Source organism: Barbus barbus (genome assembly GCF_936440315.1).
Source record: "Barbus barbus genome assembly, chromosome: 2".
Taxonomy (NCBI): domain Eukaryota; kingdom Metazoa; phylum Chordata; class Actinopteri; order Cypriniformes; family Cyprinidae; genus Barbus; species Barbus barbus.
This window is the reverse complement of record NC_136730.1, coordinates 30513600-30535584: the sequence shown is the minus strand read 5'-3', so window position 1 is coordinate 30535584 and position 21985 is coordinate 30513600. Positions and strand designations below refer to the sequence as shown.

The window sequence follows — 21985 nt, the reverse complement described above, 5'->3', positions numbered from 1 at the left end:
TCTAACATGACAGTGCCTCTGTGTATAAGGCACGGTTCAAAAAGATATGATTGATTCAGTCAGTGTGGAAGAACTTGACTGGTCTGCAGAAAACCAAGTCCTGATCCCAGCTGAACACCTCTGGTGTGACTTTATATGCAGACCTTGAGCCAAAAACTCATCGCCAAACACCAGTGACTTGTACATAAGGGTACTGTCATTTTAGACACGTCCAAAACTGTTGCAACAGAGATGGAAATACAATTTTTAAATGCATGAATTACGTTTCTGTCTTTGTTGCCAGTTTTGTTAGTGCCTTTTTCTGCTCTAAAGAAGGGGGTGTCCCAACACTTTTGTCCTTATAGTGTCTATACAAGCCTGTAGTAAATATGGATCAATGGAGGAAGATTTCTGGGTCAATGGTACTGTCCTGAACAAATGAATAGAAGTTGTCAGGAAGCAGTCATGACAGTTACTCTCATAGATAGCTCTATTATTTTACTGAGATCATAATGTGGATTTAAATATCATTTCATATGTCTGGAATTGACAGAATCCGACCTAGCTCAGTGCCTGTTTCACCATTTACTCATGGTGCTTTAGTTTGGCTATGTGTGCATCTCATCTTAAATGTGTTTATCAATGTAGTCAGTAACACAATCCACAAACAGAATGATGTTTCCAGCAGCTACACGGAAAATAAAGAAGAGATCCCATTGAGGTAGCAATGAAGTTACTTAATATAGAATGTGATTTAGCTAAGCAGCACCGAATGTCTCGTAGAGCTCGTCTTGCTGGTTGGCCCATGCCTTTTGTATTAGGGTAGGAAGTAAGAGAACAGAAAATATCAATATTCCAACACAAAAATATCATTCCAATTTAAAATAACTATTTTCTATTTTAATATACTTAAAATTTTATATATTCTTGTGATGGCGAAGTGGGCATAATTCAGTTTCAAGACATGTTTTATCTAATATAGACAAATCTCTCCACCCTCAATACCACGACTGAGGTGCCCTTGAGCAAGGCACCGAACCCCCAATTGCTCCCCGGGCTCCGCAGCATGGCTGCCCACTGCTCCGGGTGTGTGTTCACGGTGTGTGTGTGTGTGTGTGTGTGTGCATTTGTTCACTACTCACTGCTGTGTGTGTGCACTTGGATGGGTTAAACGCAGAGCACCAATTTCGAGTATGGGTCACCATACTTGACAATACGTCACGACTTTACTTTTACTTTAGACAGGCAGATAGATAGACAGACAGATAGATAGATAGATGTGGTCATTAATTCAGAGTTTCAATATATGTTTTATCTTTATAGATAGATAGATAGATAATCTAATATAGAGGAAATGTGGCGTTTTCATTTCTATTTCTAATAATTTTCTGATGGCAATTTTAACATACAGTAAATAATAGTGCTGTGTGTCCCTTTAAGGGAACTCCACTGCCTCCTTGTGGACACAACTTTAAAAAAATGGTACAGTTTTGGGGCAGGCTTGTGTATTTTTTCCTCGGCTTGTTTTCACTCGGAGTGAGGGATCGGAGTTGAGAAAACAAATGTGTGCCGTGGAGTCACGAGTCGGTGGATCACAGTTCAGGTGGATCTAGATGATGGACACGGAGAAGAGAGTCCAAAGGAGTAACTTACACGCGGACTACACGATCAGATTTCACCGCTGCATTTCACGAATCAGTAACATCTGAACATTTTCTCAGACTCGTGTGACAACAGCGGTCGGTCACTGGCCGCAGGACAGTGAGTGTCTGATGCCGAGCTTGATTTGCTACCTTGCTGCGAAGTTGCTGTCGCGCTTAACGTTAACTTACCTGTATAGTTGCATGAGTTTTGAATGCGTAACGAGCTTTACATTGGCGAGACCACTTGTTGAAATCCCACGAAACTAAGTTCAGTATTGGAGGAAATAAGATTGATTGAATTTACCCCACAGGTGGGCTGTTTAAAGAGTCGAGCGACTGTTGGGTGTCATTTCCAGTTCGTTTGTGATATTTTGATTTTGTCATATCGCTCATTAGCTTGGTTAGCTGACTTTATCCTGTAAGTTACCTGACCGAGCAATATCAATCAATTAAGTTACACACATTTAGACAGCAACTGTCTATCTCAATTCATAAATAATGGTGGGCACTTAAATATTTATGCGGAATAACAAAGATATGCATAATTGAAATGGTTCTCGTCAGAATCTAAAGTATTTAGCTCGCTAAGTTAGCTAGAGTCGTTTCTGAAGTTGTTTCGTAAATCTAAGAGAAATATTTAAGCTTTTATGTTGGGCATTGCACAGTATTACACATTTTTTCCTATTTCCCCCACGATACAAAGCAAGAGGTGGTTTAGTGATGCCAAACGAAACTGTCATAAACGCTTGAACATTTAGCGATGTAACGTACAGTTTCCTGACAAACTTTTAGCAAATTCGGCTCATCGCCTTCATACAAATATCGGCGTTATAAGTATAAGGAATTCCTATATATCTTCGTTACTTTGCACTTAAGCTGAATTAAGTCCATTAAGTTGTTAATAATACGGATTCATCGCGTTTTCCAGCTCATTAATGGTGGCAAAGCTCTTGTCATTAAAGCGACCTCGTCAAACCTCTCTAAAGCATCTGGACTGCACCCTTACACGCTTTTCAGACATGGAAGGACAATTTAAAAACATTTGACTGACATATCGACAATATTCAACCGTCAGTTCCCTGCGAAGTTGATCTCGAAACTGTGCGGCCCAACTATGTCTGGATCCCCGGGCTCGAGTGGCTCCAACCCGCGGAAGTTCAGCGAGAAGATCGCGCTGCACAACCAGAAACAGGCGGAGGAGACGCGGGCCTTCGAGCAGCTCATGACAGACCTCACCGTCTCAAGGGTAAGCACAGCCAAATTTGGTAATTACCTCGCTCCCTCGATTTCATACATCAAATGCGGTTGCCTAAGTTTGTCCTATGCGCTACTGAAGCACTCTGAATGTAAAATGCCCGACACATCGAGCTCATGAGGAGGGATGAGGATGCCAGTGGCTGACTGCTGTCGTTCACGCTCCACACATTCATATGGACATCATTAAAGATGCCTTCAACGTGTCTCATCATATTTATGAGTCTTCGTCTGATTAATAGTTAATAATATTTTGCCTGAGCTGTAAGTAGCAAGCTTATGTCCGGATGATTTGATAGTTTTTGAGGTCACCATGGCAACCATAGTTTCCAGACAAGATGCCATACTTGCTACATTACTGTAAAACTGTGTAAAACAGCAACATACAAGACAGAAACGGCAGTGATGTTACTATGATGCTGTCCCTTGGGCATTTGGATGTGTTGGGTGGGTAGCTCAATTTTGCCTGTAAAAAATCTCTCCAAACATTTTATGCAAGTTAATATTTTGAGTGAGAAATGTAAAGTTTGTGTAGGCCTTTGCAGCTGTGCAAAGGAGGGAGCTATTTGTATGCACTTGTAATGGATAATGTACAGTTAGTCAGTGGTTACTGGAAATTAAACTCAACATGGCTATCAGGTTCTTATAAAATAACCACCTTCAGGTTGATATAAGACCCCTTCAAGATCTTATTCAATGTGTTGAATTTATTTGTAAAATAATAATATTTTCATATTTAAAAAGTGCTTTTTCAAAATTCAAGGTTGCTTTACAGGCTTGTTTATTTGGCGATAGTAACCAATTTGACTGTACATGATCTTATATGGCTGCTTACCAAATAAATCTTAGACAACAAAAGTTATATAGTGGTTAGTTATACAGTGTTGACCTTGACAATGATCATGATTCAGAAATACTTTACCACTGATTCTAGCAAATAACCAACCATCCAGAATCAAGTATTCCAAAGAGTGAAACGTCAACAAGAGAGTGTGTAAAAACCAATCAGCACTCTCGAAAAGGATTTTTCGCAGTGATGATGTATAAGAACCATTTTGGGTTCCCTAAAGAACTTATCAGTAAGCAGCTCTTACTGAACTTTATGCTAGTGAACTCAAGAACTTTTTTTCACCATAAAGACTGCAGCGGTTCCATGGATGTTAAAGGTTCCGTAGACACCTATAAAAAACCTTGTAATGAAGAGTGATAAAACTGGTAGACATGCCCTGGAGAAGATTCACTAATAGCTTATGATTTTAAACATGAACTGTAATGGGTTCTTTGTTAGAATCTGTGGTTACCCTGGTAAACATAGGGGCCATGTCAGAGGCTTTTAGTGTGTTGAGCTGCTTTGCATTTTCAGTTTCATTTACATACACATCATGTAAACATTTAAAGGTGCTAATACATCACGATCACACTGTTGAACATCATCATTTCTTCCAATTGTTCCAAACCCGTAAGACCTTCGTTTATCTTCGGAACACAAATGAAGATATTTTTGATGAAATCTGAGCGCTCTTTGACCCTGCATAGACAGCCATCCAACTACCACGTTCAAGGCCCAGAAAGGTAATAAGGACATTGATAAAAAATCAGTGGTTTTTCATAAAATTCAAATTTTTGGGTGAACTATCCCTTTAACTGTGAGTTGTGGAAAAAAAGCTTGTGCATACTATATCTTTGCATGACTGAGCTTCAAGTTTGTGTTATCTTTCAGTTTTTGCTGATGTCTGCAATGGATTTTTTTAGCTGTCGAATGTTTTAGCGAAGGGTTAAGAAATGTTAGTCAGATGTAGTGGTTTAACTATAGGTCTTTCGCCAGTAGGAAATGTTTTCGCAGACTCTGTGTGGAGTCTGTAGGCGGGAATGAATGAATATGATCTGCCAGTTCATTATTTGGCTGCCTTCTCTTCTAGGGCATGAGAACATGTGGTTGTGTTATAGTAAGTGTCAGAGTTTAAAGTCATACCTCTTTACAAACAAGCTGCCTTGACAATGGAATGAGCCCTGGTGGTAAATGCTTGCATTTCAGAAATGCTAAAAAAAAAATTTGTTCAAAAAAGCATTTTTTGAATTGTATACATTTTTAAACATTGTGTTCTGTCACAAACCTCTTAGTACTACATACATCATTTGGAATAGGCTGATAGCCAAATACTGATTATTGTGAGAATTGTGCTTTTTAGCAAACCTTGTTAGCAATGATACACAAATTAAATGAATGTTTACCTGTGTGGCAATGATCTCAAAGGAAGTAGCAAAATGTGTCAGTACTACTGATTGCGATGAAATGACTAACAATGCTTCCGGCATCCTTTGTTTTTGATTTCTCTTGAGCCACTCAAATAAACAGCAATGCCACCATGTTTACACTTTATACTTTGAGGAAATGAAGAACCTACAATTGGCTTAATTATATTTATGGTGTCTGCACATTAAACTGGTATCAACAATGGTCATTTCAATTCAGAACAATGGTTCTGAATTGAATATGTCATTTGATGGTCTGTTTATAGAAACCGATTTGACAACTCCAGGTTTTTATGTATTGGATAGATTTGACATAAAGCAACGGCCAGATGTTTTCAGAGCGGTAGTGACTCTTTCCATTTTCAGTAGGATTTGATAAACAGAAATGTAAACACAACTTTGTTACACCACTTGTTGTCTATAAGCCCACTACATGTTTGCATGCAGAAAGTCATCCAGCTGCAGGCGTACTGACTGTCCATTGGCATGTCCAGCCTTTTTGCAAGTGGTAGTGGATCAAGGTCTCTGTTATTTTTAGGCATCAGCACAGTTTTTCAGTCTTTCACACATTTATTGGTAAAAGTTAACAATAAAAACTAAAACTGAGAATTTAATGCACTACTTCATGAGGAAAATGTTGAATAGGGAAACTAAAGAATTTTCAATGTTTAGTTTAATTTTAATGTAAAATAATGGAAAACTTTATTTTACAGTAATAATAACAATGTGTGATGTTGACAGGAGAGGAAAAGTATAAGCCTAAGCAAGCTGCCCCAGGGAAATCCTCTGCTTCACTAAGCAGCTTGGTGCTGCTCCACAGCTGGGGTGTCATTGTTTTGATAACGGCGTACATTGAAAGGCTCGATGGGACTCTCCATGACCCCAGAGTGTGTGCTGAGAGCGAGGATCTGCGCTTGTTTATTAACAAGCCCATGTTTCTAAGCTGTCTGCCTTGAACAGTGTTAGCAATGGGTTTGGCGTAGCATTTTTCTTAGTGCTTTTATGTGATGTGAGTGAGGGAGTATTTTGTGGTGTGTTGTTTTATGGCCAATCTTTTTAAACACAATAATCTAGAGTGAGGTTATGTAAGTAGAGGCCAGAATGGGCAAAGCATGATATATAAATGTGTTTCTCACATCTAAATAGGACTGCGCTGTTCATTGAAATAAAGTTGGCTTTTTAAATCATCAATAAAATGGAACAAAAACCTTGACACATCATGCTCTTCACAGATTTTTGTCCAATCAAATGCTCCCTCTAGTACTTCCTGACACCAGTTAGCAGGTAGAAAATTATGATTCATGGTAACTAAAGCTTATTGACTATTTTTCAAATTATCAATAGGACAAATACAATACAATAAAGTATAATAAATTAAAATGTTCAGATACATTTAACAGCAGCATTCAAGTAAGAAATAAAATAACCAAATGTATGAATTAACTGTATGAAATAGCTATGTATTGATTTTTATTAAAACTACAAAAACTCTTCAGCCAAGAGCAGTGAAGATTTTCGTTATTTAGCTAATTAACATTAAGGACACAGTCAACATAGGTTTATTAATCTGCTGTCATTTTAAGATCTAATGTAATGACGCACATCTGATTTCCTCCCAATTGTTCACTTAAGTTCATTTAAGACACCACAGGCTGTGTTTTTTCACAGTTTAAGTGGAATAAGCACAGTTACATTAATTTCCAACTTGACTGCATTAGGCTTAATTGTGAGAGAAGACTGAGAGCCTTTTACAACCGAAAGAACCAAAATTCCACTCTCAAGTTCAGGTACGGTGTGAATGGAAAGAGAACTGAGTTCTTTTTGTTTTTGGTTTGGGTCACTGAGTGAGCATGTTAAGGCCGGGACACACCAAGCCAACTGTTCGCGTCGACAGCATCTGGACCAAAAAGCTGCACCTGAACAGACTGCACAGCCGACTGCAAGCTAACGTGTGCGTTCTGCACCTGCGTGAGAGGAATTAACTGTCTATATTAGCAGCTATCAATAGTAAATTTTCATCATTCAAAAGGAAATTACATTAACGAAGCAGCACTTGCTTACCATTTTGAATATCAGTAACGTTGATAACTTTCATAACTTTAAGTGGCTCATGTTATTATGAAAACATTTGTATATTGGAATGCTTGGGTAAGACCACGTAATATTAAAACAGCCTTCTGTCTGTGCAGCCTTCATTTACTAACTAGGTTTCATCACTTTTGCTTTAATTCTCCTGCATGGACTCATTCGCTAAACTGAACATCCAATCAGAGTCCTCACTTGCTTCCACCGACGAGTGGAACAAAGCAAACAAACTAGCCCCACAGACACTTACCAACAGCCCAACGTTGGCTGATGTATGACATCGGCTTGGTGTGTTCCAGGGTTAATTGATCTAATTGTGAGCAATTCATCCATGCATATCATTTTTACATTTCTTTTTGACCTTGTAATTTTTATCTTCTCAAAATTACCTTGATCTCAAAAAACTTGATCTTCCAGTGAAAAGACAGACTTCTCTCTAGTGATGTATGCAGTACTTCTCCAATCATTTAGTCCGCTTAAACTCTGCCCCTTTCTTACAGTTGATTGCAAGTTGGCATTCAGATCTGCCTCCATCCAGTCAAGAACCGATGAATGGAAATAAATCCCCTCCCTACATATGTTTATATATATCTCAATGATCCATTTCATTGTACAAAATATCTCTCACTCCTTCCATTTCATCTCAACTTTAAAGAGCAGCTCTATTTATTAGCAGCATAGTGTGGGCAAAATATGACACAATTTGGAGACATTGCTTTTGAGTTTGTAGTTCTTGCCTTGCTTGTTTCTGTTTGAATGTTTAGTTTTTTTTTGTCCTTTTTTATTTTATTTTTCATTGATGCCTTAGCAACGATGTGAGATCAATTCAAATGGCAATTCCAACATGTCAAAACAACTGCAATATAATTCAGATGATGCAAGTTTTTTTTTTTTTTTTGGTCATATTACACAGCCCTACATCTAAGCACTGTGTAACTAAGGTTTTGTTCTTTGGCTTAAAAAATATCTGCGTTTTGGATTAAAAAACGGGCTTGAGCTTATGTGTAGTAACCCATTGATCACTAAATGAGGTCAGTCTTTGAGATTCAAATTTTGTCCTTTGGTTAGTAGGAGGAAGGAACGCCTCCTGATTTGCTTGTGCCTGATCAGAATTGATAATTTTCATTGTTTACTCTTGCCGCACAACAAAATCCACACTGTCCTTCAGCGTGAGCTCAGAGGTACACTTAAAACCAAACTCATTTCCAAGAATTTCCACCTCAGTTAAATACATATGTACTAAAATGCCTCGGCAGACTCTCATTCTTTTTTCTTTTTCAAATCCATTCACTGTGTCTTCCTCTTGATTAAAGGTGCAGTTCCAGAAGATCCAGCAGCTCCGTCTCTCACAGAACCGGGCACAGTACTACGGTGGCTCGCTGCCCAACGTCAACCAAATAGGCAATGCCAGCACTGATTTCCAGGTACCTGAGTTGCCCTCCATCCACTTATCTAAGTCTACTAAATCTGTCCAGCAAGTCATGTTAATTTAGGAGAAGATAAGTCCCAGCCATATACTCTGCTTTTATACCCTCAGATAAACAATGTCAAGAAATGGTAATTGCAAACCTTCTCCTTTAAAAAACAAAGAGTGTATTTGTCCCCACCTCTTAGTCTGCCCTCACTTCGCCTTCTCCTTCAGTACACGGCTTTCCCCACAAGTACACTTGATACAGCGGTGCGCTCCAAGAGCCAAAGAACTGTATCTGTGTCTATCCCCTATGGAGAGCAGTGTTGTATACCTTCAAGTGAAAGTGCTCTTGTTGCTGTGAATAAAGCTGCTTTGAGACATCGAGCAGTGATCCCTCCCTTTTGTCTGCCATGAGAAACCAAACCTAGAAAGGTAAAAGCACTTTGGAGTAGAGTGAATTCACCTGGGGACACAAGCTAATGGTGGCACTTTGAAAATTTATGTGTGTATTTTGTTTGTGTATTCTGCATGTCCTAAAATATGGATGCTCTGTCTTTTCACTAACCATTTTTACAATTCAAGTCATTTAGGACAGATTTCCGCATTTGTGAGGAAAATGTTAACCAAGAAGGTGTTTCTCCACAGGGGACTTTTCCCTCCGGACTGGACTCTGTGCGAGGGACCAGACACCATGGTCTGGTGGAGAGGGTCCATCGAGACCGCAATCGGATCAACTCACCGCACCGCAGGCCCATTGACAAGCACGGGCGGCAGATATCCTTTAAGTTCACTAGCATAAAGCCTTTGTAGAGGAAAAAGTGATCTGTGAGGGTCTTTACTTAAGCTTACGCTAGTAGATGCATCATTATTATGAGCTCACAATGTTGCATGTGTCATACATGTTGACCTTTGCTCATGTGGGCAGCTTTTTTGAGGCTTCAGGCTGTGTGATGATCCTTTATGTATTGATATTCCCACTGCTGCACTGTGGGTGTGAATGAGTGGGTAACTGCAATAACCTGCTGTTTTCTCCCCGCTCATGTATGTTTTGTTTTTTTCTTCCAGTGAGAACCGTTTAGAGATTTGAATATCAGTACTCTGGTGTCCTCATTAGTGGGTGATTAACAAAGCTCGCCACAGATCGTATTGCGCATTCTGCCGCTAGTTCTGCATTCATTCAGCATGCAGGTTGATGAAGTCACTGGCTACGCCGGCCCGGCCGGTCTTTTATCCTCCTCGGTTGTGTAGTTGATGGATTTCTTTCATCAATTTTTCAGCAGTTGTCTGTAAGCTTAATCGTCTGTGGGCTCAAAGATCATTTCGGTCTGCAGATTTAGCTTAGTGCTAAAGATTAAATAAAAATAAAAAGGTCTTAATGCCTTGTAAGTTACCACACTATTTTGAAGATGTGGAATGCATGAACTGTCGTCCACTGATCTAGTTTTGATTTCATTTTCGGTCTTTTGAAGCCACGCAGAGGTTTTGAATTATCTAGTACCAGAGCAAGAAGCTACTCCGTAGACCTTAATAATGGGATAGTTTGGGAATGGTCCACTTGTTCTGATGCCGTGCCATACGGAGAGAGACAACAAAGGCAGCGTGAGGGAGACAGAAGAAAAAAAGTGTGTCAGAGTTGAGTTACGTAAGAGCTTTGAATGATGGGTTCAAAGCAATTCCACACGCTTTGCCACGGCCGCCCTTGTTCTTTGAGCAGGAAAAGGCATTTGTGACCACAGTCATGCTAAAAACTGCAAGACCTGTTTGTCAGAACTCTGTCGACTCTGTGAATTGAACCACTCCCTCCCCAAGAGCTGAAGATATTCTGGCTTATTCTCGTGGGTTCCTTCAGAGTCTCCGATGATTTAAATTTTTTTCTTCATCTTGTTGTCTGTTTATATTGTTTAATTTTTGATTGTTCACATTAATTGCTAAACACTTGTTTCTAGTTGTCTCTGAAACAGAAAATAATTTTAATGAGTATTTTGATGGGTTGTTATTGTCTTCAGAGCTCTTTGCTCTAGGCTCAAAGCTTTCAGGTTTTTGTTGTTGTTGCTTTCAGTTTGAGAGTTCAGCATGTGTCTCGTCCCTGTGAATAAGAAGGCTTACTAACACTCGTTAATCTGATGCAGCAGAGAGTCCAGACTGATATGGTTCCATTCTTACTCGTTCTTCAGGGACTTGTTTGTGGTGCATCCCTGTTCCTCATACTGAAAATGAGGGATTTAAACCAACCCCTGAATGTTTAACTTTGTAAACACTAATTTGTCCTGCATGTTTCTTAAAGATGACTTTTACATTTACATTTTGGCAGCTGCTTTTACAAAAGCAACTTGTATTGCATTCATGCTCTACATTTGACCAGTTCAGCCATTCACTGGAAATCAAACCTATGACCTTGGCATTGCTAACGCCATGCTTTACTGTTTGAGCTATAGGAACGAATTCCTTCAGTCAAACTGCTTGTTGAGAAGCATGTTGTTACTTTTCTAAGCGATCACACTTTCACTGTGGGCACATACACACCGCAAAGTCTAAACAGGTGAATCCTGTACTTGTTTGTTCAATGCATAGAGTCACTTCTGACATCATAATAATGTTTTGGCATCCATAAACAAGAATGCAAACCAATATTTGCAGAATGTTTAACCAATAGGTATGACCAACGTTATATTAGTGACTTGAAGAGGCATTACTTCTGGCAAAGTTAAAGGGGCCCTGAAATGCATTATGTTTCTGGAGGTTAGCATATCAAGTTAGAATTTTTTTGTGCCAAATTAGTTATATGTAAACAAAAAAAAAATTCCATCATCATTTTCACTTTCTGTCAACAACACCATTTCAAGGGTGTTACTTCTTTCAGAAATGCAAGTAAATGATTACTGCTGTGAATGGAGAACTTAATCGCACCAATTTGATGCTCGATATGGCCAGTGCTGTAATATAGTTGCATATGTTTAAGCCCGAGTAAGATTTGTAAGCAGCAGAAAATGAATCCATGCAACTGGTCAGCTTCAGCATGGTGATTGCTATTTTTGGTTTTATAGTTCTAAAAGTGTTATTTTAACTACTTGTTGGACGTCTATAATTAATTTATATTTAGACAAACTGGCAACATGTAGAGAATAATTAAAAAATGAGACAAACAAATGAAAACATTCTCATTCAATTGCTCAGGCACATTGTTAAAAAATCTCCCTGATTTGATTTATTGTAGGGTATTATTGTAGTGTAACCTCTCATATATGTAAAATTAAGTAGTTTTATTTTATATTTCATTAAATAAAAACACCATTTTATTGCTGCTTGTTTAAGCATCTACTTTAAAACGGATTTTTGGAAGTGTTGGCATGTCCACTTATTATTAGCATATTTGGGATTGGGTTTTTTTTGTTTTATTTTTTATAAATCTAGGCAGTCATGGGTTGGGATTATATAGAGTTTTGGTCTTATTTAGGCTCATTTCTGTGATGAAATTGCGTATTTTGTTGGACCCAGCCTGATCTGGCAACATTGTATCTGTAGACCTTATGTGGTGCCCATTGACTTTGGGCCTCTAAAAACAACTACAGTACAGAGATACCAACTCGAGTCAAAATATGTGAATTTAAAAAAGATGAATTGACAAAAGCACATCAAATAACAAACATCAAATAAAACTGAAAATCTAAAAATAAATGCTACTTCATAGTATTAATAAATACTACAGTAGTATATAAATAATGCTAAAATAACACTGGCTGCAGTGTGTTCTAAAAGAACACCTTCACAACCACATGGCAATGCCAAGAAAACCACTTACATCACCCCTAGCATTATGATGGCAAGTTTTTATAGCTATATGCCACTCACATTTTCTTAAAAAAAATCTTCTTAAACTCCAAACTACTATCTACTCTCTAAATAAACATTCGCCCACTAAAGCATTTCATTTTCATGCCACTCTAATTCTGCTGAGTGAGAGAATGATGAAGTATTCAAAGCCCAAATTTGCTTTCGCTCTGATTTTTTTTCCCCCTTTAGTGCCAGATGTCCCTCACAGTGTTGGCTTGTTATGCTCTCATCGATTCAGCCACGTCTGCCAAGATTACACTCTCTCACAGGCTCTCTAGCCAACCGAACGCTAGCCAACTTCCTCCTAACCCATGTAGTTGCTTTCGAGCCGCATATATCACGCCAGATGCCTTGATCTTGCTTTGTCTGTGGAGTGTTTCTGGACTGATGTCTAATCAGAAGATGAGCAGTGTGGGTCGAGTGTGAAATGTCAGAGAGAAAGGTTAGCTCACCCACACCATCCTGGAGCTTCTGAGACGAAGGTGCTGTCACAGCCACCCTGTCTCTCCACACCGTTTCAGCGGCCATGGGCTAATTAGATTTTAGGAAGGATCCCTCGTAATCCAAGCTGTCTGTCTTATGTCATCATCGCTTTCCTCCTCCCAGGATGCGTATCAACAACAGTATTCACACACATAGGATATCTCATACATAGGATGGTGGTTATCGATGTGTACAGTGTGTTTGAACGAGGAGGCCTAAGATGGTTTTTCTGTGGCTTGGCTTTGGCTGTTCATTGGTTGGTTGTTCAGTGTTGTGTCATGGTGAGGGTCACGGGGCGGGCTGGTGGTTGAAAGGTTGGCATGAAGAGCTCAGTCTCTCATTACTGCAGCAGAACTGATGACTAGGTTTTCCAGGCCTTAGCAGATGTTGAACAGAGAAAGACTCTGTCCTGCTTGCTGTCTTGTAAATCCACCCCTCCTCCCATTTGGATGTGAGAGTCTTGGCACAGAGGGACATGACGAGGCAGCATTGTCAACATCGGTCTGATTTGAGGAAACTGTGTTTACTCAAGGAGTTCTTCTGCTTTACTGTTTTCGCTCCTATAATTCCTGTAACTTTTGTTAGAGTGTTGAGTGGATTTGGACAGCACAAGTGAGATTTTATAAGGGTCATATCAAGACAAATCAAGTGAGATCAAAGTTTTGTGTATTATAAATTCATGATCTCTACCCTTCTTCAGTCTGAGAAAATCTATTGAAACTAACCTGCAAATACAGCTTGAACTCAGTTGTGCCTGCCTGGGCTGTCTGAAACACTGTCCACTAGTCACAGTAAGGTAACAAGAAAAAAGTGTGATGGATTCAATTAATATTAAAGTCAGAAAACAAAATGTGATAACTCAGTCTTCTGGAGACAGATTAGAAATTCCTCTTCGTTTGTCACAAAGATAATGTTTCAAATTTATGAGATGGCCTTTGTTTTCCAGCATAATTGATTAATTGAGTTGCATTTATACACTAACCATTAAAAAGTTTGGGATCAAAAAAAGTTTGGGAACTTTCATTCAACAAATAATCCAGTTTCCCCAAAAATATTAAGCAGAACTACTTTTCAACCTTGATAATAATAAGAAATGTTTCTTGAGCAGCAAATCAGCATGTTAGGATTATTTCTGAATAATCATGTGATGTTAAAGACTGGAACAATGGGTGCTGAAAATTCAGATTTACCATCACAGGAATAAATTACATTTTAAAATGTATTCAAATAGAAAACGGCATTCTAAATTGTAATAATATTTCACAATATTAATGTTTTACAGTTTTCTGATCAAATGAATGTGGCCTTGGTGAGCATAAGAGGCTTTTTTCAGAAGCATTGAAAAAATTATAATTGACCCCAAACTTTTGAACAGTAGTGCAGATATATAATTTACAGCTTTTGCTATTTTTTTTGTAAATAAACAATGTTGTGAAGAAAAAAAGAGAACTTTGGAAAAAACATAACATTTAATGAAAAATCTAAATATTTCTTTCAAGTGTAAAAATACTGTAAAAGTCGAAACTAGACTGAGGATGGAATATGGTCTTGAGAAATGAAAATGGTTTTGAGATTTATGCCTTCTATATAAGCATATGTGTTTGTGACATTTGCCTGTGAAAGCTTCAGAAGATTTCCTTGACTGAACTACGCTGAGAGCTCTCCATATGGAACGATGTACCTTTCTCCTCCCCCTGACAACAGCTGGAGAAGGTGAGTCCTGCCCTTAAAACTATTAGGACCGATGTAGTCCTGCACACACCCATCCGCCGCCAACAAATGTGTCTGTGCATTCATTACATACACTGTCACATTCTGCTTCATGATCATATCTCCTGTCAGTTGCAGGGCAGAGTGCAAAGATGATGGTATCTTGAAACGAAGCCATCGTAGTGACATCAAGCGGTGTTGCGAGAGAGATCATGTCACATTAGAGGGAGTGTTACTGTGTTTTGCATTTGCATAGGCTATCCCCACAGATGCCTGAAAAGAAAACAGTAATGACACATTTGTTTTTTTAGCGCAGAGAAAATCCACTTCCGCAGCGATAGATAAGACTTGCAAAAGGTTAGATAAAACAAAAGTGTTCAAAGAGACATACGTACGTCGTTTTGTCCTTCTCGACTCTGAAGGAGATTACAAATCCTTTCTCTGACCACAAACGCTCGCACGTTTGCTCTGCACAAATGTCGCTCTTCTCGGCTCATCCATTGGACGGTTTTCCTCATTTGTTTACCAAGGAGTGAATTGCAGCCAGTAATAAAAGGCTTAAGGAAGCTTCTCCTCATCATAGTCATGTTTTGAATGCAGGCTTGGCCGGCAGCCAGAATGCCTTCTTACCTGGCCTCCATGTTGACTCTTCAACTTGTAAAACTTTCAGAGTCCACGCCCTGTGGCATTGTTTACACCTGAAAACTGGTTGGCCTGATCAGCTTTAGCACAGCCTTCTGTTCCCACTGTGGCGAAAGACTGCTGTGACAGCCATATGCCATAGAGCGGCTCACATACGACACTACACACAAGATCCAGGGCTTTAGCTTATTTACTTTACTGTTTGTAGTTTGAAATGCGAAATTAAATTACAGTTCAAACATTGAATTATAGTTTGGAATAATTCAGATTTTGTAATGTTTTGAAAAAAGTCTCTTAGGCTCACCACTGCTCTTGTAGTTAATTGCAAATACATTTGTTGTGAATTAAAAAAAAAAAAAAAAGTAATTTATTCCTGTGATGGCAATGCTGAATGAATGATGGCACAGTCTTCAGTATCAAACGATCCTTCAGAAATCATTCTAATATGCTGATTTGGTGCTCAAGAATTCTTTCTTATTGTTATTAATGTTAAAAACAATTTTTGCTGCTTACTATTTTTGTGGAAATCATGATACACTACCATTCAAACGTTTGAGGCAAGCAAGATTTAAAAAAGAGATTAATGCTTTTATTCAGCAAGGATGCGTTAAATTGATCAAAAGTGACAGTGAAGACATTTGTAATGCTTAAAAAGATTCCATTTAAAAAATAAATGCTGAAAATGTGCTTATGAACCTTTTATTCATCAAAGAAATGTTTTCACAGCAATATTAAGCAGTTTTTGAACATGGAAAAAACGGTTATTATTACTATTATTATTAATAACTTTGCATCAGTAATAATTGATAATAATGGAGTAACAAATCAGCATATTAGAATGATTTCTGAAGCAGCATGTGACACTGAAGACTGGAGAAATTGCTGTTGGCTTTGACATTACACAATTAAATAAAAAAAAAATATATATATATATATATATATATATATATATATATAAAAAATATTTCAAATATATCACTGTTTTTGCAGTATTTTTGATCAAATAAATGCAAACTTGGTTAGCATAAACATTAAAGAAACATTCATTTCAAAAACACAACAAAATCATGGTTATTCCAAACTTTAGTAGTGTAGTTGGTGCGTATAGAAGCAGAGATGGGGTTAGCAGAGGATGATACTCTCATGGGGAGTTTAGCTGAATATATGATCTTAGGCAAACTTTTAGAGCTTCATTCTAAATGCATAAACAGGGAGCGGTTCACTCCACTTCAAGGGCCGTCTCAGAGGCATCTTATGAATTATGAAACATAGGATTCAGAGGATCAAGCACAGTTAGATCTTTACCACTACAATGTATATTTCAGATTTTTTTTTACATTGCTTTCCTGTTAAACCTATAATTTAATTAAATCCAGTTTTCATTTCTTCTTCAGGAGTGTTGTCTTTATCTGTTCAAACTGTGTCCTGGTTGAAGCCTGAATACTAACCACAGCATTTCTCTCTGATGCTAACCATCTCTTTTTCTTCCATAAGGATGAATGTTCCTCAAATCTCTTCTCAGTGTAAACAGCACTAACTAAACCTGCCAGATCTTTTGCTAGCTACCCCTCAGAGCCACCCTCCTCCTCCCCCAGAACAGATCGTGAGCTCAGCGTGTTTGTAAGCCTCTCTCTTTGCTCTGGACCAGATTAGCATTCGCTAATGACCGCAGTGCATGTTTTGGTTTGGTTTTAGTTTTATTCCGGTGTACCCATTTGACCTTGCACAGATAATGTCTGCCATGTCTTGTGCTTTAATATCATCTCGCGTGAATAAACGAAGAGCTGAACAGATGTTTTCTGTCTGCGTGGACATTAGAGGTTAAGTCGGATAGCAATCGCAAATGATTTTTGGCATTTTTAATGATGCTGGTGGTGTTTGTGAAGTCTGTCGTTTGTTGTCTGACAGTGTGACACGTCATAGAAAATCTGCAGATTTACTAGTGTTTGGTTTGTGCAGTTGTAAAATGGCTCAAGGGATGTCTGCTTGGATATTTGTGATGCTTTAACGCATGTAAAGAAAAGGCATAAGGAACTAGTTACTGCTTTGCTCAAGGGAGAAATGAAGGCCAGTTGGCAACAAATCGGTGATTATGGTTTTAGGGGCAGTGTTCATGAAGGTTCAGTGGGACTTTCCATGAAAAGAGTATTTAGTAGGGCCTTAAAATGATTGATTTTTTTCTTTTCTTTTCCGTGTTAGTAGATGTTTAACATTCAGAAAATGTTCTTAAGATGTAAAAACTAATTATATGAGCATTATATTCTGAGGTTTGCAACAAAATGAAAGCTTTTCAATCAAATAGATCATTTTAAAAAATAAAAATACATTTACATAAAAAGCCTGTGTAACAGGGTTGCAAAATTAGCCTAAATTAAACTATCACTCGGTAGCATCTAGCTAGTTTGGGACCAAATGTTGGGTTATAGTTCTTGATAAAACATGCTTTATTTTACATGAATGAAATAGAATTTGTTTTATTTGATTTCTGTAATAATTTGGTAACAGGGCTAAATGACTTTCACAGTTGTTCATGATTTATTGAATAAGGAGTAAGGATAATGAATTTAAAAGAACACTCCACTTTTTTGAAAATAGGCTCCTTTTCCAACTCCCCAAGAGTTAAACAGTTGAGTTTTACCGTTTTCGAATCCATTCAGCCGATCTCTGGGTCTGTCGGTAGCACTTTTAGCGTAGCGTAGCTAAGCTAAATCATTGAATCGGATTAGACCGTTAGCATATTGCTCAAAAATGACCAAAGAGAATATTTTTCCTGTTTAAAACTTGACTCTTCTGTAGTTACATCGTGTACGAAGACCGACGGAAAATGAAAAGATGTGATTTTCTAGGCTGATATGGCTAGAAACTATACTCTCATTCCGGCATAATAATCAAGGAAATTTGCTGCCATACCACGGGTGCAGCAGGCGCAATGATATTACGCAGCGCCTGAAAATAGTCCCCAGCTATATCATAACTAGTTACCTAGCTGGGGACTACTTTCAGGCGCTGCGTAATATCATTGAGCCTAATCAGAGGTCTAATCAGATTCAATGATCTATGCTAAGCTACGCTAAAAGTGCTACCACCAGACCCGGAGATCAGCTGAATGGATTCGAAAACGTTAAAGCTCAACTGTTTAACTCTTGGGCAGTTGGAAAATGAGCCTATGTTCAAAAACAAATGGAGTGTTCCTTTAAAAATATTTTTTTACACAATTTATACCCAAAAAGTATTTTACAACTTGGCATAGCTACCAAAAAAAAAAAATTCAAAAATAACTTCCCCAGTTTTGGCTGTGGGAAATTTTGCCTTTTTTTTGTAATTGAGGAAAATCATGCAAGAAGCACATTCAAATATTGAAACACTACATTTTTGCATTTTTGGTAGATTAAATAGTATTTTTTTTTTTCTTTTTTTGTTTTGTAAAATGAATTAAAACATAATGGAGATTTGTTGGAAGTATTTCTAAACTTTGAAGTGTTGCTAATACAATACATTTACATTTAGAGACCATATTTACGTATTGTGTTCCATTCAAGTTATTCCTTAAATTTTCTTTACTTGGTTTTAGAAAGGTCTTGATAATGAAAATGTCCCTAGCTTTTGAAAGCTATTGTAGTATTTAATACTGAGTAAATGAGCACTGGGTGCTAGTATGAGTAGTCTGTAGGGGATTGCTCTTGGTTCTCTATTGGTTTAGGAGTACAGTAGGAGGCATTTGGGCAGCAGAGGATTATTGTCTTGCTTTACTGGAGTCTCATCCTAACGTATGCCCGGAGGAACTGTTTACAGCTCTCTCAACACATCTGTGATGCATTACCACAATAACCTGGTGTATGGGTGGCAGACACAATAACCTGGTGTATGGGTGGCAGACACAATAACCTGGTGTATGGGTGGCGGACGTGTTTTGAGTTCAGTTCACAGGGCTTAACATATACCACCAGAAAAGGAAATATGAGTGGACTGAGGTAGTAGGTTGCCAATAAAAAGATGCTGTTGGCATTGAAATGAACGAGAGAAAGAACGACTGATACCGTAACATGAATATAAAGTGTTTTGGAGACTTTTAACGTCCATTCCTTTCAACATTTTGCTTTTAACTATTTTTGCCACAAAATATTCTCATGTGGATTTGTGATCCTTACAGTACTAACATTTAATGTGGTGTACAATCTGAATGTCAGTGTTTTAGTGTGCCCCAGTGCACAGTTGCGTCCGTAGGGACGACAGTGCTACTATGATACTTTCAAGCTCAGCTCTCCCTGGGGTACAGCTGTCCCTCTGGTGTCTGGGTAAACGGGGCTGGTTCTGAATCCTAGGCAACATCCATACGTTTCCCTGTGGAGCTCAGCTGGACTGGGTCAGGAACACGGGTCAGCGCTGTCCTCTTAGTCCCACGCTCTCCCATCCTGGATCTGAGCCTCTGCTCTTCCCAGACAAGACTTCCTCTGGGAGGTTTTCTAGAAAGTCATTCGTCCTCACTCTAGTGTGACTCAATAGCGACAAGTTTCATTGAAGAATCTCTCCGTTTTTGGTGGTCCGCCGTGCCAGTTTAAAAACATCTGTTTTTCACGTTATCTTTGACCACAGGTCAGCTTTAAATAACAATCTGTTTATGAATTCTTTTCTAGCAACTTTTACTAAGAGCTTTTGTTAGGAGTCTATATAATGTTATACTGCTAGATACTGCCTTTAAGCTCTACTACACTTAAATCTTTATTTATTAGTTACCTTCTGTATAAAATGTCCATCCATTTGGATTACACAGTTTTAAAGGGAGAGATCAACCATATGTTGGTAACCAAACAGTTGCTTGTTGCCATTGCCTACCATAGTGCTTTTTATCCATACTATTTACATTTACATTTATGCATTTAGCAGACACTTTTATCCAAAGCGACTTACATTGCATTCAAGTTACAGTTTTTACATTTTATCAGCTCTTGCTTTTCCTGGGAATCGAACCCATGATCTTGGCGTTGCTAGAGCCATGCTCTACCATTTGAGCTACAGGAAAGCCCTATTGTCAACTGTTACCCACATTCTTCAAAATCTCTTTTATGTCCAACAGAAGGAAAATTCATAAAAGTTTTAATATCATGAGGGTATGGAAGCCCGTTTCCACCACTGAATAAAAAATAAAAAAGGTAACTTTTTTTCTCGCAAATGCGAGTTTACATCTTGCAATACAAATCTTTCAGAATAGCGTGATACAAACTAGCAATTCTGACTCTTTTTCTCGGAATTGTGAGATGTAACGTCGCAACTCTGAGAAAGTCACAATTGCGAAATTTAAACATGCAATTCTGAGAAATTTATTTTAATTTTTCCTTGCAATTCTGACTTAACTTGCAGTTGTGAGTTTATATCACGCAATTATGAGAAAAAAGTCAGAATTGCCCAGATATTTATGCTGATTCTAAGTAATCCAAATAAATGCATTTTGAAAATCTGATTTTTAGACTTAAAATCCAATTGTGCAATTAGTTAATAATAAACTAATAAACATTTATACATAACTGACAATGCTTAAGTTTATTCCTTTGTTAAAACAGTGCAATTCAAAATGGATGGAAATTGTTTATGCAGTTGAAAGATTAAATATCTGTCCGTCATGGGTGTTTGACAGGCACTGACTTTAGCTCCGTATTGCATGTGCAGCTAAGCCTTAATACACTTCAAAACAGGGGTGCAGACCAACTTTACAGAAAAATGTGAAGGAAGGCTATTGCAAGGAGTATCTTTTCTTTTCCCGCACTGGCTGCAGTGTATTGGTGGAGCATTACATCACCCTAGTGTGGTCTGGCATACTGTAGTCTCTCCTTCAGTAGAGCGGCTACAGGAAATCTGTTTATTATTTCTCTTTATTGTCCTAGTGATAGGAATATGTTAACCCTCTTAGTGGGAACCAGCTTCCCTGTTCTGGCATACAGCAGCGTGCACAGGCTACATCTGCTGGGCTGCTAGTGCATCTACACTGTATGCATGGATCATTATACACCCATGTCTAGTTTTGTGCTTTTGCCACACTTGCCATATGTTATTACTCGCCGTGAGTAATGGCACAGCTTTTTTATATCAGTGGTTACACTGCAGTTTGGGGTCGGGACGATTTTTCAATATTTATTTTAAAAGAAGTCTGTTATGCTTACCAAGGTGACATTTATTTGATCAAAAATACAGTAAAAACAGTATTTTAATATATTTTAAAATGACGGCAAAGCTGAATTTTTAGTGTCATATGATCCTTCAGAAATAATTTTTAATATGCTGATTTGGTGCCCATAAAACTGTGTCAGTGTTGTTTTGCTTAATATTTTAAGATACTTTTTTCATCTTGTTTGATGAATGGAAAGATTAGTAAAGATTAGGCTGTCAAATCGATTAATCGCATCCAAAATAAGTCTGTGTTTACATAATAGTGTGTATGTACTGTGTATATTTATATGTGTATATAAATACATGCACATACATTGTATATTATAAATATTGATTTAAATATTCATGCAAATATAAATATAATATATACACATGTAAATATTTCTTCAATATATGTGTGCTGTGGTAGTTTTATTTAATTAGAGTACATTGTGTGTTCCCTGACCCGTGACCTTGCTGTTGAAAGCACCATGCTTTACCCTAGCAACCACATAGCAATGCCCAGGCGTCATGAAAGCAAGTTCCACAGTCA

At 38.0% G+C, this 21985-nt stretch overlaps 1 protein-coding gene across 3 annotated transcripts in view; it reads left to right on the top strand.

Annotated features, from left to right (window-relative positions):
- Positions 1–1447: 1447 nt before the first annotated feature.
- Positions 1448–21985, top strand: part of crtc3 (CREB regulated transcription coactivator 3) — a 39030-nt gene continuing 18492 nt past the window's right edge. For 2 of the 3 annotated variants that reach the window (XM_079433779.1, XM_079433778.1), the window contains exons 1-4: positions 1477–2868; positions 8528–8638; positions 9271–9399; positions 14591–14652. In XM_079433779.1, coding sequence (XP_079289905.1) covers positions 2737–2868; positions 8528–8638; positions 9271–9399; positions 14591–14652 — 434 coding nt within the window. In that variant the 5' untranslated portion in view covers positions 1477–2736. Of the gene's footprint in view, positions 2869–8527; positions 8639–9270; positions 9400–14590; positions 14653–21985 lie in introns of all 3 variants that reach the window. The other variant, XM_079433780.1, reaches the window with a different exon arrangement.